Consider the following 26,492-nt stretch of genomic DNA (forward strand, 5'->3'; position numbering starts at 1 on the left):
CTGATTGAGTAGCCCCAGAGGAAGGAACATTACTCAACAACTTCTTTCCTTTAGTGCCTGGAGATCTCTTACCAAAGATAAACTGACCCGAACTTTCTTAGATTGAGAGATTAGCATGAAGTAGCAGTTTATGGCTTCAGGCCATTAGTTCCTGGGGAACAGCTACAAGAGCCTCGTTTTTTGTTAGCTGTTGAGACTAATGGCACAGGTTGGGACAGGTTATTGTGTTTGGAAGAAAACAGCAAACTTTTATTGATAACAGTTTTCAACAGCAGACAATCACATGTTGGGAGTGCCAGCCAGCTGCTGCTGCGTGGAGGCAGCTGAGGGCTCCAAAGGTAGCCAAGCATGGACATCCCTTCCCAAAGTCAAATCAAAAAAGAGCAACGCTTCTGCTTTTTCAGCTGCAGATGAAGTGTGTTTATAGTAGACCATGAAGAGGAGATGGTCATCTTATTTCTGATCCCGATGTCACTTGTGAAGGTAATGGATCACAAGAATAACCTCAATTCCTACATGTTTAGAAGATTTGCCCTCCATGAATTTTTGAGAAGCTGCTGGGGAATTTTATCTTTCAGAAAGTCATTAAGGCTTTATGAGATTTAATTATATCCAATAATACAGATTTCTTTCAAATACTTATTTGAGCAATATTTTCTTTCTTCTGTGAAGAGAATAACTTTTCCTAGATAGCTGTTTCACAGAAAAGGTTTTTTTTTTTTTTTTTTTTTTTTCCCCAATTAAATTAATTTCACTGTTTATGGACATAACCCAGATATGGAGATTGCAATTTCTCCTGCTGATTTCTCGTTACAGAATTGGCTGTTTTGACAGTTGCTCCAGCTTTTTCTTCAGCCAGGCATAACGTATGGGCCTAATGCAGAAAGTGAGACCATCACGACCATGGTAGTGAGTGTAGGAAAGAAACCATACTGACTCAATCCCACTTGCTGTTCTTAGCTCAAACTATTGATCTGGGCTGCTGTCTAGGAGGCAGGAAAGTGGTAGCTGGGACAAGTAGATACCTTCCAGGAAGTGTCAAGATTGTTCCTATATGTTGCTGACCTTTAGCTGCTGTTTTTTTGTTTGTTTGTTTTCTTTTTTCCTTCTAATGAAGAGTCTTTAATCTGGTGCTTGTGAGGGTTTCATCCCAGTGTGTTGTCAACTCACGTCTATGTTATCTATCCAGGCAGGCCATTAGCAGAGCTGGGCATGGTGGGTGCTCACGTGCTACATGTCTCTTTTAAGCCACTTTTGCTGAACTGCAGGTGCAGTTCTGGTTGAAGTTCAACTGGTGGGTGTTTGTTGTGAAACCAAAGCAAAGCTCAGCAGACCATGATGGGGGCTGTGGTACTGAAAAATCCAAAGGTGGTGAAGCATAAAACCCTGCAACAGCTTTGGTTGTTGTAGGCCACATTGTCCTTTTTCTGCTGCCCTAGCAAACCACAATGGTGAAGGCCTCATTGACTTCCACCAGTTTTCAACCATGTAGGAGGGTCAGTGTCTCTACTGAGCCTCCATTGATGTAAGTGATGGAGTGTAGGATCTGGGGCTGTGTTGTGTTCCAGTGATACCAGTAGGTGACAGTGATGGCTGTCACTCCCAGCGCAGCTTAGATAGAAGTCTTAACTCATAGATGATAAAGTCTGTGCAAACCACCACTAAGCTTTGTGGCACCTACAGCTTGCCTCTCTTATTCCCTGTTCTAATGTTAACTTGGAAATCTGTTTGTCTTGGACAGCTGCTCAGCAATCCAGAGCTATGTGCAGTGCATGTGAGTCACTGAACCAACCTGAGTGTTTTTGTAGCTGGTAGAAACACAGCAAGGTACTTTTGTGTATGTTGAAACATTGTCCAGGATCATTCTGGTCAGTGGAAGTCTAAGATCAAATGCAGTTCTATTCGGCGGAAAGCTAAAAACGGGAAAAAATAAAGATTTGTAGATTTTTTTTTTTTTTAATTTTCTATTTTTTATTTTGGTAAAGTATGTATATGCTGGAACCTGTTATGTTGCATTACTCACTCTGATGTTGTTGGTGTTTATGTTCTTGTATACAGAAGTGACAGGGTGACAGGCTGTCCTGGTTTGAGTAAACAGACTTTGGAGTGTAACGGACACCAGGTGCAAATCAACTGAAGCCCTGGGTGGCACAAGCAGATGCTGTGATTTTGAGTTCACTCTTGTGATAATACCATGTCCACAGTGGGAGATGGCTGCAACATTTCCAGCTGCTTACGCAGTTGTGAATAAAAGATGTTGGCTCCTATGAAATGGACGTGTATATTCCTCTCACCTGATCTCTTTCTGTCCTGTCTCTGTCAGCCTTTCTACCAGATCTGCTGCTGGCTTGGGCTCCAGCTGATGCTTGTTCAGACCCTGTTATCGGGGTTGATGGGATGGCTGTGGGTGACTGCTGACCTCACAGAGTGCAGGTTGCAAATCCTGGACCTGAAAGCTCTCTGGCTCTGCAGGAACATCTTGGTGTGTGTTTTTCTTTTTTTTTTTTTTTTTTTTTTTTTTTTTTTTTTTTCTCTCCAATATTTAAGAACTATTCCTATAATTTATGTCCTCCATGACACATTTGTAAATACAGTAAATAAACCTTTTCTTGCGTCTTTGTGTAATGATGAATGTGGTAGTTCCAGTAACGGTTATCATGTGTACAGAAGTCTCTTTCATTACTGTTGTTTTCCCCATATGTTCTGCAGATGGGAAGAAAATGGCTTTGCAGTGCTCTTTGAAATTCGGTAGCAGAGAGCTGTCTTGTTTTTACAAAACCCAAATCTGAGAGACCCTTGGGAGGATCCATCTGCCTTAAATTTAGATGCAAAATCTCTGGTTCTATATACTTGTTGAGGAAAGAGCTAACCAAGAGATTGTTTAACAAGGGACCTGCTCACATTTGCTTCAGGGATGGGGCATCCACAACCTCCTTGGGCAACCTGTTCCAGTGTGTCACCGCCCTCTGTGTGGAAGGCACTTAGCCTTATTGAACCTCATTAGGTTCTCATGGGCCCAAGATCTGAGCTGCAGCTTTAGGTGTGTTGCTGTTTATCTTTCTGGAAATGACAAAATCCTGGATGGTTTCCAGAACTGATCTTGTGGCTCCTGCTGACTAAAGGAATGGAACTCTCTGCCCTTCTTGAGGTGTGAAAAACAGCCTGCAGAGCTTCTCAAGATAGGGCCTTAGATGAGCTAGCTAGGCAACATATCTCTTAGGGATATCCCTCCAATAAGGGATGCTCAGTGTTCTTAGGGCTGATTTTGATGAGATAAAAAGTCATGTGCTTTTTTGCTTGTTTGTTTGCTTTGTGACAGACTGGGAAAAATTAACCTAGACAGAAATTAAGCAAAGAAGAATGTATTGATGATGTAGTGGGGCTAGAAGTGGCTGGGAAATGGGTGCACTTGAAACTATATTATAGCCAGTGAACACAAACATCCTAGCATCAGATCCCTTGCTGCTTTAATCCCCTTCTGGCCCTGTCCATTCCCAGCCCTCTTCCTCGTTCTTGTCATGGCTTGCTAAGCCAAATAACCGGGAGCTTGAAAGCTGGTGAGCTTTATTTAGCATCCTCTTTCATATTTTACAAAGAGACAGTATTTGAAATGCTAGGGAGAAGAGATGGCAATGTCTACTGATGCAACATGTAATTTTAAATATTATTTGCCACTTAAAGGCCTAAAATGATAAGAATCAGTTGAGATGCTTCCTACAGAGTTAGCAGCACTTGTGGTGGATAGAGACCTAAAAAAAAAAAAGCCACAAAGAAATGATAAACTAAGTTAGTTCTCATGTGTCTCAGTTTGGACTTTGCTCATTTATGTTCTCCAGCACTGGAAATTTCAAAGACAGTGAACTTTGTTTCATCTTGAATAGGGCAAAGTAGTAGTCTCTTGTTCATTTTCCCTCACTCTTTTGAGAAAATTAAACAAGAAGCAATTATGTGTCAATTGGCTGCTGCTGAGCTGATATGTTTCTCCTTAGTTAGATGTCTTGATTAACGGTTTGATCTTGTAATTGTTATTCATTATGAAATCCATGGGAATTCTGGGTACATCAGGAGTTCATGCTCAAACTGCATAGCTGATTAGTACTATGATCTGTGCAGTGCTTAGAATTGGTGATAAGACATTGGAAGATGTCCTTCGCTGAAAAGAATGGTGCAAATTTGCCCAAGCGCGTCTTCTGTGATCTTATAGCATCTAGGTCTATGCCTACTTATCTTGAACAAAAAGTATTTTAAAATTATGTGCTCTGAGAGAAGCTTGATTTCCTTCTTATAAATTGAGAAATAAATGTGAAATCTTAAATTTAAACTCTTAGCAACCTGTAAGCCAGTTCTCATTCCTTTTCTAGGTAGAGGGAACTGGTTGCCCAATGCATGGCCTTGCTTTCTTTGAAAGACTTTTATGTAGACTACTCTCCATTGCCTGGAGCTATAATCACATTAAAAACAAGCAAGAGAATATGTAGACATCTAAGGCTAGTGTGCATTTCAATCTAGTGGGCTCCATTATCTTGTTTTATTAACTAATGCATGCATGAAATAAGAAGCTGTTGAAGACAGAATTGAAGTTAGGCTGTTAGTCTTCCCTGGCTGCCCAGCAAAACCCAGTATGATCAAGTGAACAGGTTGTCTGTTGGGGAACAGAAGCCCTTAGGTCCCTGTCACATCTGTGTGTCTGCCTCTTCTAAGATTTTAAGCTGTAAAATCTAAATGCTTGCAGAAGTCCTGCAACCTTTCAGTTTACCTGCCTGTTAGAATGTTTACTTTATCATATTACAAATGTCCAGTTCCAGCTAGTTCCCTCTCCTTCTTCCTAGGCACAGAAGATCCTTGTTACCAGTAGGAGTGGGTCCTATGTTTTGCTTATGGCCATGGCCATGGTCACATATTTTATGGCTGAAATTCAGGGCTGAATTCAGGACTATACAGATCTACTGATCTTCCACTGGTGTGGATGCATTGCCACCGCAGGCTGGTGGTGGAGGAGTTTTCTGATGCTCTGAATTGCTCTTTAGGCTAGGAGGTGAATGGATCACTTCCTTTTAGACATTTGCACTCCACTTGGAAGAGGGAGAAAGCTGTGCAAGTGTGAAACACTCTTATTCCTGTGGAAGCATTTTTACTTTAATAACTTTTTTTTTTTTTTTTTTTTGGCCAGTCCTTAGCCTCAGGCAAAGCCTGCTGAAGCCAGTGCATAGGCTGCTAGAGACATCCCAATCTTTACATCATGATTAGAGTGCTGGAATTTGCACAAAATAAACTCAGCTTATCTGGCTAGCTGAATATTTACTGATAAAGTCTGTTTGTTGTGGGTGGTGTTTTGAACATTGAGATGAAGCCAGCCTAGGGGAAAATAGCTTTTTTTTCTTCTCCTCCATTGTGTGGTTTACGACACCTCATATTTTTTCCACCAAAGAACTTCCTTTAAAGCAGTCAAGTCTTGATTCTGCTTAGCAGAAGTCTGAATGTGAGAAGCAGTGGCCAGTGATTGCTGTATCTGTTCTTGGCTGTCCTTATCCTTAAGTGCTGGCACATAGGCACTGCAGATAATTCACTTGATTAACTATTAGGCTGCTTAAGCAGTTTTGAGAATTTGCTTCCATAAATTTCAGACCGTTGTAGCTCCTGGTCTCCTCTCCCTCGGATGAGTTACCACTCTGTCAGCCACTGGATAGTGCTAGAATTTTGCTGCCTGATTTATTAGTGGTTTTTTTTTTTTTTTTTTTTTTTTTTTTCCCCCCCCACCATAACAACAAAGTCCCAATTGCTATGCTATGTAAGGAATACATTAGATGCAGCAATTCTTGAATTTGTGGGTGCCTACAAAATGAAATTTCGGCTGGTGCTCTGGAAGCTTTCTGTCAGCTGTGGGCCTGCTCCCTGCCTCCTGCAGGTGTGCAGCCAGAGCCTGGGTCTGCAATTGGGTTTACAGAGGGCTGGCAAGCTGCTTCCCAACACCTGTGTCCTGCTGAAGCCAGGGATTCAAGCTAGATTCAGTAAAGCATTAGTCACTTAGTCCTCAATACATCCAGCCCTGCCTTGTTAGCTTTGGAAAGGCCTCTTTGCTTTCCTAAAGCCATGTTCTAATTCTTTGAGCAGTATAAATTCAATTACTTAATGTTGGTGCCAAGCATCTTTTTTTTTTTTTTCTTATTTTCTTTCTTTGCTTGATATGTGCTTTTTGTATGAGGTGCTGGTTTTGGTGGGAAAGGTGCAAAGTTAAAAGCAGAGCCTGAGAGAGCGTGGAGTTGGGATGCGCCCTGGGGCACACATTGCCTCCATGTGCTGTGGGAGATGCTGGCCTTGCCAGGCCTGGGGCATTTACAGAACACAGAAGTTGTACTTCTGTACTTCTTTGAGTGCAAGCTTCAGGCCTGGCAAGTGAGCGCTGCTGGTGGGCTGTCAAGCCAAGCCATGGGGTGACACTCGGAGCTGCCTGTGGACTCTGCCACCAGCAAGCAGAGTTAGCAGCACCCTGTGGGAGGGGATAGTGCCCAGAAGGTGAGGGAAAGCCAGGTGCATCCTAGGGGATCCCTCTTTGGTGTAATAAAAAACACACCCAACCTGGCACATGAACACCTCTGGGTATTAAAATTTTTCACGCACAAGTTGTGTCAAAACCTCATTTAAATTTAAGACATCTCCTTATTAATGCAGAAGGCGCTTCTGTCACATTGCCATTTTCCATTAGCAGGATTTAATTTCATAAGTGGCCTTGCTGCAGGGGAGAACCTGCCTCTATTAATTAGATTGCTTGCTCATCGTGGCGCAAGACTTCTGTTCTTCAGTTTGATTTTCTGTGGTCAAATTTCAGGATAATGCACATCAGTTTGATGGCACTGGGGCCCGTCTGTGGGATGGACTCTGTATGTGGTCAACTTGTTGCACAGCATGCAGTTGGTACCAACAGGGAACAGAGCAATTCCTCTGTGTCTGGCTACTGTGACAGCTGTGTGCCTGCCTGTAGTGCTGTCAGAGATGCCTCTGCTTTAGGTAAACTCCAAAAAAATGTAAAAGAAATGAAGATAGAAATAGGGAATTAGAAATATTTTTCTTTATGAATTCTTTGCAGTTCATTGTGGAGCTCATGTAGTTCTTGAAAATTTCACTGTTGGAATGGAAATTCTCAATTTCAGTGTTGCAGAATCAGATGCCAGCTGTGCTTGCTTGCAGCACTCAAGATGCCTCATGCTTTAGGTGAGGTTTCTGTAGAATGGTTTCCTTGGTGAAAAGCTCTGCTTTAAGAAAGCCAAACTGCAAAGAAAAATAGAAAATACTAATATTAAAAAAAATATATAGTTTAGACATGCAGCTGTGCTGGAAATTCACTCAATCTTAAATGTGAGTCAGTCACTTTAGAAGCCTGTATTTTAAATTGTAGTTTACTGAACCTGTGCTAAACCAACTACTTCTACATTAATGATACAGAGTAGTATATTTATGCAGTTGTACATCCTGTGCACCTTGAATATAATGCTGATTACCATTCAGTAAAAGAGAACTTTCCCAAGGGTCTTTCTGAAGGAGGTCTGTGCTAAGGCTGAGACACACTTGTTCTTTCCTATGGACACCTCTGGTTTGAGCTGGAGTTTTTTCACTTGTGTCACATCTTGCTTGACATTTGGAGCTATTCAGACTTACTGAAGAGTAAAGTGCAATGAAAAAAGAAAAAAAATTGCAATGAAGCAATAGGTCAGATTTGCAACTAAAGAGTGGTCACAGCCCTATAAAGTAAAAGGCTATAGTTTTTTTTTGTGTGTGTGAGGGTCTGATCTAGGTTTCCTCATCTCTGATGTTAAATGTCTATGGTGTGGGTTCATCTCAGCCAGTCCTCTACACTGCTTTTGCAATTAGTGGAAAGAAATGGAGATTTCCAGTGTGTGATTCATCTTTCTTATTTTAGACATCTACTCTATAGTGAGATGAATCACGCCCCTAAAGAGCCTGTCTGCCTCATCTGTCCTGTCAAATAACAGCTTTCCAGCTGACCGTGGGAGTGTGGTCCCAGGTTGTCCTTGCAATGTGCGTTCTTTCGCTCCTGGCTCTCCCCTGTAGTCAACCAGCTAATTGCCTCCAAGAATGTGGGAGTTCTTCGGGGATCATTTGCTGCTGCAAGAGCTACACTGCTGTTAGAATGAGGAGCAGTGTACCAGGTTTGGCTGCCCTCACCTTCAGTTGCCCTCCCACACATCTCAGCAGGCTTTGCTTTGCTGGGTACGTATCTCCTGCAAATGCTGACACGTGCCATACAGCCAGCATGCACTGCTGGGTTGCCACACAGAGCTTTCACTGCGCCAGGAACACTTGTATTGAAAACACCAAAACCCTTAGAATTGTATGCCTTAGGCATACATACTCAGAGAGAGCCTGCAGAAGATGCCTCAACCCAGTCAGTCGTGTATAGAGGCAGTCTTCTGTAGCTTTCAGGAATGTGATCCACTAAATATGTGTTTGCTTTGTAATTACCTGACACTTTGCAATTTGAATCCTTGCTTCTTAAGAGAATTAAAAACAAAAACCTGCAAAATTTCACCCGGGAGCAAAAATTGTTCAGCTGTATCCTTCCAAAAGGGGCAAGCATAGTGACTTGCAAGGTAAAGCCAGAACAGCTAGAGATGTATGGAAATGTATGTCATTTGTTTCTATGGCTAGCAAAATATTTATGATTATTGATAGAGTTTATTGCCACGAGTGCTTTTCGTTCATATTTGGTTCTGCCTCAGATTTTAAAAAAAAAAAAAATAATCATTGCTGTCTAGTCAGGGGGTTTTGTATTTTTCCCTCATTTAAGACAGCAGCGTATGCATTGACAAGTCTTTTCTTTCTTCATGGAAAGCACCGGACTTGTTGGCGGGGCACTGGGATTCCAAACTTTTTGTTTATAAACATGGCTGGTATTTTAACGGACTGCTAAACAGGAAGGAATCTTAAACAAGGGAAAAATGAGTTATTGCCCTTAAAATAACAATAATAAAAGCAAGATAAATTCCTGATTAATTCCCTTTCAAATGCAAGCATTTGAAATTCCATTTCAAATGCAAGGGAAGGAAAAGAGTGGACTGTTTGAATTTCTGGACTGAAACTCTACAACTGATCTGGGAAAAAAATCATTATTTACATTGCTGTGTTCAAGTTAATGCTAGAAAAGCAAGAAATTTTGTCAACCTACAGCTCTACACCTGGAAGTTAGTGGTCCTTTTGCACATGCTGATTTAAACTTTCCATCGTAATTTGAAATTATTTTAGGACAAGTGATACTGTTACATATGGTACAGGTCATTGGGGGATTATCAGATGAATGCTGCAATGGCTGATAAGGGAGAAAAGTATGGAAATAAATGGTCTGCAGGGAAAAATCACCACTGATTTTGGCCGGGTTGGTCAAAAGGAAATATCAGTCCATATGTGTGAAATAATTGGAAAAAGAAATCAGACCTTCAAATGGATCTTTAGCTTTCTTAAGAAAGCAGTGGCATTGACTTAATGCTATTATCTCTTCTCATGAAAATGTGAGCATCAGTCTGGGTAAAATCTTTTAGATACCCATTATACATAAGAGAATGAGAAGGTTGCTGTCCCATATTGCTTGTGGTAAAGTCTGAAGACTGATTTTTTTATTACAGTGTTAACTTCAGGTAATGTGCTTACAAGTGAAACAACGTACGTATAGAGAAGCTTCAGGGATATTTAGGAGGATATTTTTAAGTGGTATTGTAACTTTTCAGGAATAAACCTGTTCTTCCCAAAGCGGCTGGTTCAGAGGGGTTGAGTACCTTTTGTTTGTGGAGTTCAAGGGAGCAAATGCTGGAGAAGAGGCTGAAAATTCAACAAGGGTTACAGATGAAACAGGGCACAGCAGCTTCAGGAGGGCATTTGGTCAGCCCTGGGCATGGCCGTACTGCGTTGTCAGTGTCAGCAGGTTACCCTCTGCAGGAGACCAGTTTCAAGAAGTGTGCTCTGTTTTCATTCCCGTCCACCATTCCAGATCTTATTGTAATGTAATGAATGAACTGCTTAGTGTGGGTGTTCAGCAGGTGTCAGAGCAGATCTCTCAGATGTATTCATTAACAAATGGAAATGGGCTTCTTCATTGCAAGAAGCCAGGGACCAAGGGGGGCATTTCAAAACTATTCCAAAGCATTGCCATGAGTTGGGAACTCTGTTTTAATAAGTCACAGAAGTAGCATTTGTATGATGTTCCTAACTGTAAAGAGGTTGATTTTTTTTAATTTTGTGTGTGTGTTTGTGTGTGTGTGTGTGTAACTGACTTAGTAAGCCACTGGGCTTTTTATCTCCCTTTTTGTGTGTTTGTTGATAAGTTTTGGAGATCTACCATTGGGAAGGCAGTTTGTCATCTTTAAAATTTTAGCAGCTGAGGGTAAGCCATGGTCCTTCTCTGATACTTCACTCGTTGGAAAAAGAACCTCACTCGTGATTAATTAAAAGGCTTTTTTTTTTTTTTCCCTTCTCACACTGGCTGCCCTGTATTTCTGCTACCTAATGAGGTACTTCTCATACAAATAGATTGTGGAACAACTGGCCTCAGATGTTTAGGTGTCTGGGGTTTCTTCTGCTTGAAAATGATTGTCAGCCTTCATTTTCTTTTCAGCTTTCGAGCCTGTTGAAACAGCAGCATTTCTGTCATTCAAACGTTATTCAGCCGTGTGCGATGTGACTCATTCTGAAAGATTACACACTTCTGCTTCCCAAGTGTGCACCTATCTTCCTGCTGTGCTAGTTGCTTGCAGGCTGCTGTCTGAAAGCAGTGTCTCAGGGTACATGTTGCTGCAGAGCTTTCTGGCATTTGGCATGGTGCTGTGTAGGATGTAGGAGCCCCCGGCTATTGCAGGCAGCAGGCTTCAGGGTGGGAGATGCTATTTCTGTCTATTTCTGGGAAAAAAAAAAAAAAAATTATTAAATATCCTTTTCAACATCTCTTTACAGCAAAACATAACAATACAAAAAATAAAGAGCTCACCCTGAAGGAACAATAAACCTCAGACAGACCTCCTGGCTGCCATTCGCTCCAGCCTGTTTACTTAGGCTGAAAAAATACCAGTTTATAGTATCAGCTCAGGGCAAACTCCATCTGGTCTGATGGTCCTCTTTTATCATTTCTCTTTTTCTGGGTTTGCCTTCTCTTTTTCTTTTCTGTGTTCCTCCCTGGTATCTGAAGGTCCTTTCTGTCATCACCCAGGCTCACGGTTCCCAATAGGGCTGACTGCTGCCTTCCCTCCAGTGCTGCCTACCAGCCCTCTGGTCTTGGGCTGAGCTGCTGAGCTCCTCACCTCTGCCATTTGACTCCATTCAGGCCAGTGATTTGTTATTTCCTTTCTTTTTTCAGAGCTTCTTTGGAAATAAGGCCCCATGGGAACCCTCTTTTTTTTTATTTTTTTTTATTTTTTCCTCAGAATCATAGAAGGGCCAAGGTTAAAAGGGCCCTCTGGGTCCATCTGGTCATCCCCTGCTCAGGTAGAGACACTGCTACATCCAGGTGGCTTAGCTTGTAGTTTATTGAATGTTAGAATAAATTTTATGGGGGAAAAAAAAGCACCCATCCTGTTCATTAAGGAAGCTTAGTTAATCATAACTGATTAAAGGAAAGCTTGACACTACCTGCCTAGCCATAGCAGTGAGCTATCATACCCAAGGATGAAGAATTGTGAGAAATCAATCTTAATGCAGTACAACTTAATACTGCACTTGTATTTCTGTCTACATGAGGGCAAAAGGTAACATGTCTGAACTGCCTAGCACAACAAAAGCAGGCAGAATTTGGAGAAGATACTGTAGATGGGTGTGAGAGCCCTATTGCTATAAGAGCACATCCCTGGAAGACCTTTTCTGTTCCACTTTGAGAGGGAGGTGTTGTTTCATAAAGTGACAAGGTACACAAGGTTCAGAGCTGATGGGTCTCATGGGGTGTACTGAGACCATTTACTACAACTAGCTCGTTATGAAAACAAGGAGTTGTAGGGCTAAAGGGACCCACACTGGCATTTTTCTGGGAAAACAAAGAATTCTGCTGTACCTCGTCAGTCAAGTGTGGGGTATGAAGAGATCTTTTCTCAAAAAATGTGAGAAGCTTTCTTTTTGTAAGAGTCTAGATTTTGAAAAAGGAAAGAGATTGGTGAGGTTTCTTTTGGTGATTACTGCTGTGGTACAAACCTTGCTTTCAGTGGACAGAGAGAGGATATAGATGCAAAATACAAGGGAGAAATTTCACTCTTTTTAGATGTCCCACTAGAGGATTTAGATACTCAGAGTTTTGTTTCTCTTGTTCGTTTATATAAACCAGTACTTACCTGGTTGTCCAGAATTGTGCCAACACTTGTGTTTTGGTAAAGAGCTGTTTTTTTTTTCTGAATTAACTACATCTGCTTTTGATTGTGATAAATCATGCTTGGGTGCTCTTTCACAGTAGTTCATATGCTGCTTTATTCTGGAATAACTTTCGAGCGCACTCAAACCCCTAGGAAACATTTTATTTGAAATGGAATCTCCTTAATTTGTTAGCTCTTGTATTTTATGCTTGTACTAAGAAATTAATACAGTTCCTTTAAGGTATTTGTTTTAATTTATTTATGTATTTATTTTTGCTTTGCAGACTGCAAGGTGGCACATTGAACTGCAGCCATGGGCAAGTCCAACTCCTTCCTTGAACTATGAAGCTTTGAGGTTCCTGAAGTACATTAGCACTTCTCAAGTAGGTTTTTATTTCAGTTCTGTCTGATACAGTCTGTTCCTTCACATATAAGAAATTAAACTCACACCAAACTCTTTTTGCACTTGTTTTTGAATATGAAATTTATTTCTAAAGTTGTTCAACTTCACACTGATGGTCAACATGAGTGCAGAGGTCAAAACACAGGATAGAAAGTGTCCATATGAGTTCTTTGTAGAAGCATCACTTCTGCACAACAACATGTATGATACGTGAATTTATTTCCTAAAATAAAAGCAGAAGAAGTACTGGAAGGCCACATTTCTCACAGAGTGGTTGCTTTAGATATTCAGTAATGAGCCCTTGAATGCAGATTTAACCACACCATCATTTACGCTGAAGAGCAGCAAAAAACCTCAGGTCACTGAAATGTCATTCATAAGAGAATTTCTTTGTCAGTGTAATGCTTTCAAAGCTGTGACAGTAAACGCACCTGAAACGTCTGAAAATATTCTGTTCCACCCACAATTAGTACCTAAGAGGGTAGCAGAGAAATGTCTTACCCTCCAGCTTATGATACCCCTGGCAAAATGGTCAGAAACATGAAGAGGACATCTCTGCCCGGCACTGAGAGGACCAGGGACAAGAAAACACAGCAAGAGACCTGCGTTGAGCTGCTTGGTTTATAGTGCAGAAGTTCAGGCTGAGGAGGCATATTAAGCTGAAATCAGCCCTCATCCCATTGACTTAATAAACAGTGGCAGATGCTGCTAAATTCCACTAGTTGGGGCAAAACCTACAAGGACTTCAGTTAGCAGAGAATTTATTGATTCTGACACAGTAATCAAGAACTTTCATTCCCAGAAGAACTGACCCTTGGGACAAGTGTAAGTGAAAACAAAAAAAGTAAAAAATAAAGAAATGCATGTTTCTGACCTAGCAGAGGTTGCAGGATTAACAGCTGAAGGGGTAGCACTATGGCTGATAGGAACATTTCTGGAAATGCGATCCCATTTGCATAGATGAGCAGAGGCACTTGTTGTCTTTGCTTGCTTTTCAAGCATCAGCTAATTACTCTGCTGAAGTTCAGGTTCTTGCCATAGCACAGTGCAGCTGACATCAGGAGATGCCATGTCAGCAAGTCAAGGTGTGACCACAGGAAGCATTTTCTTGCCAGTATCTGGTGACCAGACAAACCACCTTACATGTGGTGGTAGTTGTGAGTGGGAGCCGAGAACAGGGCACAGCTCTGTGCTGCAGCATCTGTAAATCACACAACAGATGGGTGATGGTCCTAAAGATAGGGTTCAGGTCTTTTGATTTTAGTTTTCATTTTAATGTCAAGAGCTGTTAAAATTACTCCAAGTTCTAAGTGCTGAAATTGCTCATGAGTCAATTAAGTAGCAGCATTGCAGGATCTTTTATTTTTCCATAGAGAGCATGTTATTCTTCCATGTCTTGAAATTAATGCTTGTTGTCACAGTGCTGTTTATTCTTCAGTTGTTATGTGGCTGAAGGGAAATGAGTAGTGGGGCGCAGTGCAAATCATCACTTAAAATTTAGTAAATCCCGAGAGCAGCATGAATAGGTGCTTTATTAGCTTTTATGAATTTTCCATGAGAGTTAGGAGCTAAGCTGGACTAGGCAGGCGATGATGCAGCTTGCAGTTCTGTGAATGTAATGCTCCAGATAATGATATGTCAGAGCTTAAGCATCTTTAAAAAATCAGAGCTTTATTTACTTATTATGAAGCACATGGTGGAGATTGCCTACCATAGCAAAGGCTGGATTTCAGCTGTTGTTCTTACCCCTGCTCTTGTCTCTGCTGTCATGATTTCCAATTTTTGTTTGTTTGTTTTTGTTTGGCTGTCTGACAGTGCTGCCTCCCATCACTGCAGGCACAGTTAGTGCTGGGTTCAGAGAACAATTTCTGTGAGTTGTGATGGCTTGGCTGGGTTCCTGCAGGCTCAGTATCCCTTTTCCTTTTGCAGTACTTTAATTCTAACTTGAGACTCTTGAAACATAAGCCAGCAGAGTGCAGAAACATGTTATGACTCCTCAGTTCAGTTAAGCACTTGCTAAAATCCCTTTGTTATTGGATAGGGGCTGTTGCAGGGTCATGCTTAAATGTTTTTGGGAAATCCAGGACCCTGCAGGTGTGGTGTACAGCATACGTTGCAGCGACACTGCAGTCTGTGCTTACAGTGTTGAATTGTGCCAGGATTTCAACGTGATTCAGAATGCAGAACCTGCAAAACAGTTTGAAAGGGAAAAAAAAAATAAACATTTTAATGCAGTGATAATGTCTTTTCAGGAAAACTGATTTCAGGGCATTATACTAATGCTTAATTATTTGCTTTTTAAACTGCGTTGTTCTTTGGGGGATTATGTAAGCCTTGAATTTCACCAAGCAGAACAGACAAACAAGGAAAAAAAGTGTTCGAGTTTCCATAGCTGTGCATCAGATTGACAGGCAGATTTAAACAAAACTTCTCTCAGCTCTTTACCCAGAAGGCAAATTAAAAAATTAAAGGGTAAGCCTTAAGATGAAACATTCTTTGATTTCAACAGATTTCATGTGAGCACATGAACCTGAGCAGCCTGAGGGGCAACTCTGAAGTCATGAAGAGGCCCTGGTCAGTCTGCCTTGATGAGAGGTTTAGCCTCATCCACCGGCTCAGAAACAAGCAGTGCCGTCTCTATTCCCTGGGGTAAGTGCTCCATTTAACAGGCAGCAGATCTTTCCGTGATGCATTCTAGCGTCAAAAAAGCTTTATAAATGCAGCACCGGTTGCAGCAAAGCTGTCTGTTAAAATACTGGCTTTGTTTGGGTGTATTTATTGTCTGCTGATGTGCTTCTTTACGTAAAGTCTTTTTAGGGAGAAACCTTTCTCCAGGAGGGTCTTCATTTTCCTTCACTTTTCTGTCTGTACTGCACAGTACGAAACCAAATTGCCTGATGGCGAGTAGCAAGTGGTAGTTCCAGCAGAAGAAGATGGAAATTAGTGAGATAAACTGAGAAGCATGCAGCGTCTTTCCTGAGCAGAATTGACTTGCATAATTGCCAGGTACTTCAGCAGCATTACTTAGGAAACTTCATTAACTACCCCTGGGATGAAACTGTACATTTCCATATGAGAGTGTGTTTGCTGAGCGCTTCAGGGGTGATGTGTGCCAAAGTGATAATAATGAAAGCAGTTGTTGGCTTTATTTTAAAATGTTTCTGGTGTGGACGTTGTTTACAGTACCTGAGATTGAAGTCATTGCTCTTGACAGAACTGCAGCCTATTTCCCTGCCGTTAATACCTCTGCCTCCTGGAAGGATGAGGGGTCAGGCCTCTGGCACTTTGCATTGTGCTCAGGTGCACCAGGAGGGCAGTCAGCAGGACCTGTGGCCACAGTACTGCTGCCCCACACAACTTTGCGGTCCTGTGAGCCAGCTTTAGTTTGGGGAGCGCTGGAAGACTTAATTTCTGTTGAGCCAGCACAGGCTGTTTATACTGAGCTATGAGAGTTGGTGTTAGAGAGTGTGGAGCTCTCAGCTCTTGTTCAGCTATACCTGTTGAATACTACTACAGCAGATAACAGTGCCACACCCCTTAGGTTGAATCCTGTCTACAGAGAGCAAACTCCTCTTGAGGAATTACTTTCTGAGTGTTTTTTATAATCCATTTCAAATAATGCTTTCTTGGTTTTAATGCAAAATATAGGTTTACATGAGGTGTTTGGTTTTTTTGCCTCAGTTTTTCCCATTGCTGTGAAAATTTGGGGAGATCCTGTGTTATCTCACACTTAGGTCCAGATTATACCTGCTCAGCTGCAGTACTGGCACATTGCTTCAGGTTCCTTTCAGTTTTGTGCAGGGAGAGGTGCATTTGGTTGGAAAATCAGGTAAGCTGAGCAACCTTCTGGAGGCAGCTGTAGCTTTCCTTTGAATATAGAGGAAGTCTAATGTGACTGCTGACTTTTAATGTCTTGGCAAAGTACCCGTTGTTCAGTGGAATTAACTTGAAGGGTAACATCTATATTACGTGCTCATTAATATTGGACCTGAGCTCTGGTGCTAAAGTGCCTTTATTGATATTTAGCCAGACACAAAGCAGAGTTCATTTAATCCGTTCTGGAAAATGTAGGTTTGACAGAAAGCTGACCAGCAATAAGATAACTTGCTGATGGTTGTGAACAAACCTGAGCTAATGAGTGTATTCCAGTATTTCATGTGGAGCTGCTCTTGATACTGTACAGGGAGCCCCAGTGCCAGGCTTTTGTAGCAGTGGCGCATTAGGCTTAGCAGAGATTGAAACTGATGCTGTCTCTCCCATAAATCATCAGGTACAACACGTGCAGTAAATAACCAGCTGTGATGTCTCTCGTGAAGCAGCTAAAGAGTAAAGAAGAAATATTTGGGCTTAAGGAGGAGCAGTTTTTCAGCCTTCAAATTCTCTCTGCAGCTTTTGGAGCTTGTTACTGCATGAGTCTTCCGTCAGACTCGCTTCCTTTAGCTTTATGACAAGCAGAAAAATAATTTTGTTCTGAGCAAGACAGAAATCCCCTTTAAATATTTTTGTTATCTCATACACTTCATAAAGAGCAAATGGGGAGCAGCTGCTCTCGACAAAGAACTTCTTAGCAGAAGGAATGGATGTGGGACAAATGTGAAAGTTCAGCGTGAGTGTGATTGGGAATCCTGAATTAAATCCATAAATCATTAGAAATTGAAGAAAACTTGCTGCATAGTTGTTGCCTTTATGTATGCAGTAGAGAAGCTTGCTTGTGAATGGGAGTGAGAGCGTCTGTAATTTCTAGAGGTTTTTTTCAGATGAGCATTAGTGGCTTCTACTACTGGAAGGCAGCAGTGTTTGTGCTTGGGGGCACAATTTCCTGGTGTGATATGTAATTGCAGTGTGCATTAGTGAGCTGTAGTTATTAGTGCTAAATCTGCTTAGATTAAGCTAAGTCTGTTACAGACACAACAGGCAGGCACTGGAGCTGCCTGATATAAATGAGTAGGATATCAGAAACGTAACCGTTGAGGTTTAAAGAGTCTTACTGCAGTGCCACTTGAAACCTGTTTTAAGAGGCTCTTAATGTGTAGGGGCTTTAGAATCCAGGCAGGGGATGCTTCTTTTTATTATGAGCTGCAGAACTTGGTTGTCTGTCTTTGAAGGAAAGAAAAAAAGAGAGAAAACAGTAAGACCAGAAAGGGAAAGCTGGACCCTAATATAGATGCTCTTACACCCCTGTCCTGTGGTCCCTTTCGGACCTGGAGTACCCCGTGGGAACTGGCTGTGGGAACACAAGCGTGCTCTTCTTGCGTGGGGCCCATCTGCAGGATGCATTTTCTGATGCTTTTAAAGCTCACCTTCACCCCTGCTTCAAGGTCAGTCTGCAGTCCTTGTCTCTGGAGATGAGTTTTGTCTTCTGTTTTGCAGGAAAAACAGGTTCGTGTCCCTAGCGTTTTTGATTTATGTTACTGGAGAGAGCAGCTGGTCCCTCCTGATGGCCTCTCTGTTCTTCTGTGACGTTTCTTAAGGTCGTCGTCTTTTATTTATTTATCTTTTTCAAGTAACACAAAGTCTTCCTTAGGAAGCCTCATTTGTTTACTTCTCCCATGCTGTGTTCTCACTTGGTGAGATAACACACGAGCCTTGCATTTTTCAAATCTTCTGGAGATGACTGACTTTATTTTGTCTTATAAACATTTGTGATTGATTAGATCTCTCTTCAGGCATAAATTTGATCTGTTGCCAGAGTGTCAGAAGATATACCAGCACTTTCTTCACCCTCAACTATTATTTGTTCTGTTTCGCACCATTTTGCAGTCCACATGTGAATAACAATCTGCTCAAAGCTAGCCTGAGGTCTGCCTGCATCGGAAGCATCTGGCCCTCTGGATTGCACCAGCTGCAACTGTTAGAAGTGTGTCACGGATGCATGTGTCCATGGGTTGGTGCTAGGCTCATCGCTCTAATGCTGTATTTGTCCCAGACAATTTGCATTTTGTTCATTTGAAGCCAGCTTTTCATTCCAAAGGGATTACACTGGTCTTCATTCATCTGTGTCCCTTCTGTAGAATGCTGTATGCAAACAAACGTGCCAATTCACTTGGTTAACTTTGGAACTTTTTTCCTGTTGTATTTTGAGTGTATTAGAAGAAAACTGTTCTCTTTCTCTCCTACACATCTGCATAGGCTGGAATCATGTGAAATACGATTGTTCTTAAAAGTATGTTGTGCTGTTCTTGCAGTCTTTATATCCTTCGGCTTGCCCAGGACTCCTAGGGAGAAAATAGTTCAATGGAGAAGCTTTTGGGGCAGTGTTGTTGGTCAGTGTTAAAGCAGATGCGATGCCAGATTGGTAACTTCCAAATCATATCGGCTTTGCAACTTTGTTTCAGGAGTTGAATTCATTTTAGTTTAGCAAAATACCATCTATGCAAAACATTTAGTGCTGGCTTAATGTCATATCCTAGCATAGTGTGATGTAAAATTTATCACATTCCACGTATTGGTGCAATTAGCTAGAATTATTTCAGATTCAAATAATTTTTAAGATAAATGCTTAAGTATAATTGTGGTGTTGTCTAGCAGATCACAGAGGCAGCACATCGAAAAATACTGCCCTGCAGTGGTTTGTTTCTGGTGGATAAAGGCCATGCTATTACTATGGAGTGGATATTCTCAGTTAGTACAACTGGTTGAAGCACTGATTAAAAAAACTTGATTACCTCTCCTGTGCTACATGTTTGTGTTTCCAACAGCACAATTTTGATTAAGTTTAAGGTTTAGCACATAACTTCAACCATGCTTGGTACAAACCTGTATGGGCAGCAGTGAGGAGGACATCATATTTCAGACAGTGGGGAGTGCCTGCAGGCCAGATATCTGATTGCAGTGGCAATGATTTCTTGAATCCTATGTGAATCATTTTGCAGTAGGAGGTGGGAATATGGAATAGCCTCATAAAGCACATATTTTCCTTGCAGAGACAGGGAGAGGTGCAGTGACACATTTTTTTCTGTACGGGGGGTTGCCTGTATTTCTTCTTCTTTGGGGATCTTTGTGAAATTAGCATTAATCTTTCTTTGAGTGTAAAAACACTTCTGCTGTTGGGAAGGAAGTAGTTTTACATTTACGTTTTGATTTTCCTGTGCAAGGAGAAAGAAAGAAATTTGGTTCTTGTGTCCTGTCCCCGTTGTTGGCCATTATGGCACATAGTTGTATAGGCATAGCAGAAAATATATCTGATTTTTTTACAGAATGGTGCTGTATACATTTTGATTACATATTATTTTATATATATATATATTCACTATTCCATTTCTATTCCTTTAAATTTCCTTTATCTAAGTACTTGTTCCAAATCTTCAGCATACATCATTGCAGTCTATCAGCTTTATTTCTGGTAATCACATCAGAATTAGGGTTAAATTGTGCTCAGTGCCATGGATAAATCTGGAGAAGCAACACAAGAGTTCCTCCACTTTGCTTCAGAAACTAACAAGCTGAATTTTCTCTTCTTGCATGCTCATGAGCCCTCAGGATGTTCTACTCACCAGTAGGTCTTTTTGCAGCATTAATGATTGCATCTTTTTTGTTTTGTAGACTGGGCAATGACGACAACCAGTTTGAGATCAGCATGGCTAACAGTGGATGCGAGGTGCATCGCTTCGACCCCAGCATAAAGTCAGCACACATCCAGGAAGGTCAGCACCTCTGGTATCATCGCCTGTCTGTTGATTGGAGGGATCCCAACCCAGCCATTGCTGCACACAAACTTCACAGCAACACAAAGAAGCTGGGCACGATATTGAATGAATTTGGACATCAGAAGGTAAGGACTCGGGTGGTACGCTTCTGACTGTTGTGAAAGCTGCAGAGCTTCATTCTGGAGCAGGGGGTTGGACCAGATGGCCTGCAGAGGTCCCTTCCAACTTCAGCCTTCCTATGATCCTGTGATTCTTGTTCTCTCAGGAGCTCAGGTGCTTTCCCAAGTGATCTCCTGACAGTAGATTTTCTTGAGAAATGCTTGCAGTGCATTTCTTTCTGGAGTGTCTTTTCTGTCTTGCTTTTTTCCTAACTCTGCTAACAGCCACTTTGTTTTTAAATTGCTAGCTGTATGTTTAATACTTTCCTTCTCCTCCCTTGCTTTTCTATTCAGCTGGCTGGTGACACTGAGTGTTCATTTTTCCAGTCCTGTGGAAGTTCTGGTTGTTGCCTGAGTTCTAAAATACTCATGCTGAACAGTTTACAAAGAGAAGAAATACTTGTAAAAACAATTAGAAGAAGTAATGGATGGGCTGTTTATGTTTGCAGGGTCACTAATCCTAATTACAGTCATCAACAAAAACATCCTGTTTTGAAATTGGCAGCACTCTATTTTTTTAACATTTCTAATTTTTTTTTTTAAGGAACTGTAAATACACCAGAAATGTTAGGTTCTCAAATAACTATTGCCAAAAGACATTTGAGGAAGTTCCTGACACACAGGATTAGATTGCTTTCAAGAGAGATTTTCCCTCAGAGGATATGCTAGTATGAATTGAAATGCTAATATACTTCATTGCCTGCAGCTAATTCTTCATGTCTTTGTGGTTTTTTTGTGTGTGTGTGGTTTTTTTTTTTTTTTTTTTTTAATAGGCAGCCTGAGCTAAGGAGAGCTTTTCTGTAGCATTTACAAAGCAAGCAAGCAGTGCAATATGTGCTTGGTTTGTTATTATAAAATTCAAGAAGTCCTTTTCAGTTCATTTCTTGCTTTTCTTTAGCATTTTCTTTTGGTTCAGCTCTTCTGATTGAACCATTTTGAAGAGAAGAACAGAAAAAGCAGCTTTTTTTTTTCCTGCTTCTTAGTCATTCTGTAATTGTACTAGCTTGTGCATTAGCGAACCATCTGGGGAGAGAGAGATGGCTTTCCTTTGACGTATGCCTTACATTGATAGTTTTGCTTTTAGAAGAATCAGTCACAAAGAAAATGATTAATGACCTGATCCAGAAAAAGCATGTGAATGTTGTGGTATAGCAGACCTTGCTGCGAACAGCTGATTGTTTATCATGGACTGGTACAGAGTGTTTGTGAGACCTGCTGTGAATTACAGGAGTGTAGCTATGAATTCTGAGTCTATAGCCTTCAGGATGAAAACTACCTGACATGAAAGCACCCAGCTGGAGGGCATTCCAGAAGCAGTGCACACGATGTGGGATTGAGGTTTTCTGCACAGCACAGAGTTTAGTTTAGTGTGTTGGCATGTTGTGAACACCACACATGCCTCTTAGACTGTGATCATTCAGGCTGCTCCCTGTGCAAAGTTATGGCATTAGTGAAGTCATGAGCTGACTTTGCCCAGCAAGTGTACAGCCATTACATACTTTGCAGTCTGACAGAGTCATAGAATTGTTTGAATTGGAAGGGACCCTAAAAGGCCATGTAGTCCAACTCTCCTGCAATGAACAGGGACATCTACAGCTAGATGAGGTTACTCAGAGCCCTGTCCAACCTGACCCTGAGTATCTCCAAGGACAGGGCTTTAACCACCTCTCTGGGCAAACGGTTCCAGTCCTTTACTGCTTTTAATGAAAAAAAAAAAAAAAAAAAAAAAAAAAAAAAAAAAAAAAAAAAATTGTATCCAATCTAAATCTCCCTTCTTTAGCTTGAAATCATTTCCCCTTGTCCTATCACAACAGGCCTTCCTAAAGAATCTCTCCCCTTTTTTCTAATAGCCCCACTTTAGGTACTGAAGGGCCTCTTTAAGGTCTCCCCAAAGCCTTTTCTTCTCCAAGCTGAACAGCCTGACCTAGTAATGGAGGTGTTCCATCCCTTGGATCATTTTTGTGGCCCCTCCTCTGATGTGCTCTAACAGGTCCATATCTCTCCTGTTCTGAGGATTCTGCATCTGGGCACAGTACTCCAGATGAGGCATAGAGTAGTGGGGCAGGGTTGCCTCCCTTGACCTGCTGGCTACACTTCTTTTGATTCAGCCTAGGATATGGTTGGCTTTCTGAGCTGTGCGGGCACATTGCTGGCTCACATGAGACTTGCCATCCTCTAAGTACCCCAAATTCCTTTTTGGCAGGGCTGCACTCAATCTTTTCATCCCTCACCCTGTGTTGGTAATGAGGGTTGCCGTGACCCAGGTGCAGGACCTTGCAGTTGGCTTTGTTGAATCTCATGAGGTACTCCAGGACCACTGCTTGGGCCTGTCTAGGTCTATCTGGATGGCATCCTGTCCCTCAGGCATGTCAGCTACACCACACAGCTTGGTGTCATCCACAAACTTGCTGACAGTGTGTTTGATCCCACTGTTGAGTCATTGGTGAAGTTGTTAATTAAAAGCACTGATTTCAGCACTGATCCCTGTGGGACACCTCTCATCACTGATGTCCATCCTGACAATCTTGCAATCAGCTCCTCATCCACTGAAAAGTCTACCCATCAAAACCATATATTAAACCATGATTTAGAGAGAAGGATATTGTGGAGAACCATGTCAAAGGCACCTTACTGAAGTCCAGATAGATTATATTAGTAGCTCCTCCTTTGTCCACTAATGCAGGTATGCCATCATAGAAGGCCACTAGGTTAGTCAGACAGGACCTGCTCTTGGTGAAGCCATGCTGGTTGTTTTGCATCACCTCCCAGTCCTCCTTGCTTGCCTCAGCATAGCTTCCAGGAGGATCTTTCCCAGCACAGAGTGAAGCTGACAGATCAGTAGTTCCCTGGGTCATCCTTTCTGCCTTTCTCAAAAACAGTTGTGATACTGCCTTTTTACCAGTTACTAGGGACTTCACCTGACCACTATGACTTTTCAGATAAAACTGAGAGTGGCTTGGCAGCTGCATTAACTAATTCCCTCAGGAGTCTTGGCTGCATTTGTTGGGATCCATAGACTTACGGATGTTCAGGTTCCTCAGATGGCTGTGAGCATGATCTTTGCTTACAGTGGGAGAATCATTGCTCCCCCAGTTCCCACCTTTTGACCCGTCTGCTTGAGGGGTGTGTGAAGAGCAATTGCCAGTAAAGGCTGAGGCAAAAATGTTGGGTACCTCAGCCTTCTCCTTGTCCATTGCTAACCAGTCTGCCCTTATTGCTCACTGTAGTTGGAGTAAGCATTCTTGGATTTTCCTTTTCTGGTTGACATACCTGTAGAAGCCTTTCTTGTTCTTCTTTGCGCCCCTTGCCAAGCCCAGTTCCAGTTGGGCTGTGGCTGCCTAGCCCTGTCCCTACACAACCTAGCAGCATCCCTATACTCCTCCCAGGATACCTGTCCCTACTTCACATTTGGGAAATACCCAAAGAAATCTATTCTACTTACATCTTCTTACTTGGTTTGTCTCTGCTTGGAGGGCAGCCTGAGAGGCTGTTTGTCTGAAGATGCCAGTAAGCTCCAATTTATGACAAGGACATCAAAGTAAAAACTGTGTCATTCACATTTTCATTCTTCCAGTGAATACAATGAAATGTTCCCATAATTAAATTAGTAAGCTAATTCAAAACAGTTTCCAGAATGTTTTCCAAAGTACTTTTTTTTTTTTTCTTTTCTTCTTCAGTTAGAAATTTAAAACATGTTCTTCATTCCATTTTAGTAGTTTTAAAAATCCTTACGCCTACCCTCAAAGCTGCTCTGTTACCACTTCAAGGCAGGAATTCCAAGCAACATCATTTGAAGTTAATGCCTACTTTTCTCCTTGCTTTTATTCCTTAAGATCTGGGATTTGATCCAAGACCCTCCAAGTAAATGAGAACTTTTCCACTGACGTCAGGGACTTTGGATTGGGCTGTTGAAGAGGGGACCAACAAGACCTCCTGCAGTTCTTGCCACTACGGTCTTGAAAAGAAACCATGCAGTTTGGGCAATTTTAGGGGCTTGTGTGCAAGGACATCAAAGAACTTCATAGGCTTATTTCCCCACTGTGGCTTGGATGAGAGCGCAACTGCTGTAGTTTAGTTGGTGCTGGAACCCCTTCAACAGAAGTGGAAACTGTTATCATGACAAGAAACACAAGCGGGTCTTTTGCTGTTAGAGTGGATTTGAGAAAGCATTAAAAGAACTTGATGTTTCTTAAACACTGCAGTTCTAGTCCTGTGAGGAGTGTAAATAGCCCAGAGGTGAAAGAATCATCTAATACTATAATAAGATGAGATTGAAAAAGGAAACATGCAGCCAGAGTACTTAGGGAACCTTTGTGAAAGAAAGAAATCTTTTAAGTGCTGGAATAATCTCCAAAGGCTGTAGAGAGTCCTGTTTCCTGGATGCAAATCTAGTCTGAAAATTTAGTGGTATATCTTTTGAGAATAGTATTTTATCAGCTGTGGGAGAGGATAAAGATGTAAAAACTTGATCTTTCTCATCTTTTTTTTTTTTTTTTTCCACTAATCTTTTGCTTCATATGGACACTATAGTATACTGCTGATAAATAGTGAAGAAAAGCCACTCAATGCATAAAATGTTGTTTATTATTTTAGTAGAGTACAACTTTGTGAAAACTGGCTCTTTCATATTCTCTCACTGAGTACTAGGGTGAGGGGTGGTAAGGTACTGCTGTTTCCTTTGGGTAGCTGATAGTTGATTGGGGAACTCCCTTTAGATGGGATCCCTGGATAACTGAAGGCAGAAGGGATTTTGGGAGGCCTGTGATTCAACTGCCAGCTCAAAGAAGGACCAGCTCTGAAGTCAGGCTGATCAAAGCTTTATGCAGTCTGGTCTCGGAAAGCACCAAGTTTTCTCCAAAATAGAGGCTGCACAGCTTGTCTATGCAAGCTATGGTCATGCTTGGCTATCCTAGTCATGGAAGGAGTTTCTCCTTATATACAATCTGGAATCCCCCAATTTCAGTGTGTCTGCTGTCTCTTGTGCTCCTTCCATGCACTGCTGGAGAGCCTGTTGCTTTCTACTTGGGGACTTCCTCATAGACTCTCAAGGCTGGTGACCATTCCCCTTGCTCAAAGCCATCTGCTGCCAAGGTTGAACAAACCCCATTCCCTCAGCCTCTCAGGGTAATTGCTCCAGTCCACAACCATGCTTGGCTCCCTGTTGAGCTTACCTCAGTTTATCATTGACTGTATAGACGCATCCCATGCTGGTCTTCTTTGCACCATGACCCTCCAGGGTCTTTCTGTGGAGCTGCTTCCCAGCCAGCCAGGCAGATTTCCAGCCTGAATTATTGCAGGGCTTCTTTCCTCACTGGCTGTAGGACTTACTTTGCCCTTGCTGAATTTCATTGGGTTTCTGTTGGTCCATCCCTCCAGTCTGCCTGAGTTCCTCTGGATGGCAGCTCTGCCCTTGACTGTGCGTACTGACTGGTCCAGACAATTTGCTGTTAGCCCAGACTTGGCAAGGGTGAAGTTCATCAACTCCTCCAGATCACAGATAAAGATGTCAACAAGATAAATCCTAGTATAGACTCTGTGTTTCTAACTGACTTCCAGATAAGTCCTCTGAGCCCAACCATCCAATCAGTTTCTTACTCATCTTGCAGAAGCAAGGAGAGTTCATTCTCTTTTGTTTCAGTCATGCATATTTGTTTGTGCAAGCTCTTAATTCAGTAGTAGTTTGCCTTGCCTTTTTCTGGAACTCTGCTGTTCGGATTTTGTGTGCTGCTACCAGTAAGTTCAACTCCTTCCATTCAAATCCCTTTGAACAAATTGTCTAAAAAAGAGCATATTGTGCCATAAAAAGAAACTCAGATCTTTAAGTCCCGGTTTAGATTTGGAGGCTTTAAGTTATACTGGCTTCTGCATGAAGGATTGTGTGACAACCTGGCCTACAGATGTCCGTTTCCTGTTTTAGAATGGACTTAGTTTAAAGGTTTCAAATGCAAAA

At 41.7% G+C, this 26,492-nt stretch overlaps 1 protein-coding gene across 1 annotated transcript in view; it reads left to right on the top strand.

The window, feature by feature from the left end:
- Positions 1–26,492, top strand: part of METTL24 (methyltransferase like 24) — a gene marked incomplete at both ends in the record, with an annotated part of 44,351 nt that overhangs the window by 4,493 nt on the left and 13,366 nt on the right. The window contains 3 exons of the mRNA XM_079532638.1: positions 12,620–12,718; positions 15,248–15,387; positions 20,281–20,509. Of these exons, the coding sequence (XP_079388764.1) occupies positions 12,620–12,718; positions 15,248–15,387; positions 20,281–20,509 (468 nt within the window). The remainder of the gene's footprint in view (positions 1–12,619; positions 12,719–15,247; positions 15,388–20,280; positions 20,510–26,492) is intronic.

This window comes from Tetrao urogallus (assembly GCF_951394365.1).
Source record: "Tetrao urogallus genome assembly, chromosome: 2".
Classification (NCBI taxonomy): Eukaryota; Metazoa; Chordata; class Aves; order Galliformes; family Phasianidae; genus Tetrao; species Tetrao urogallus.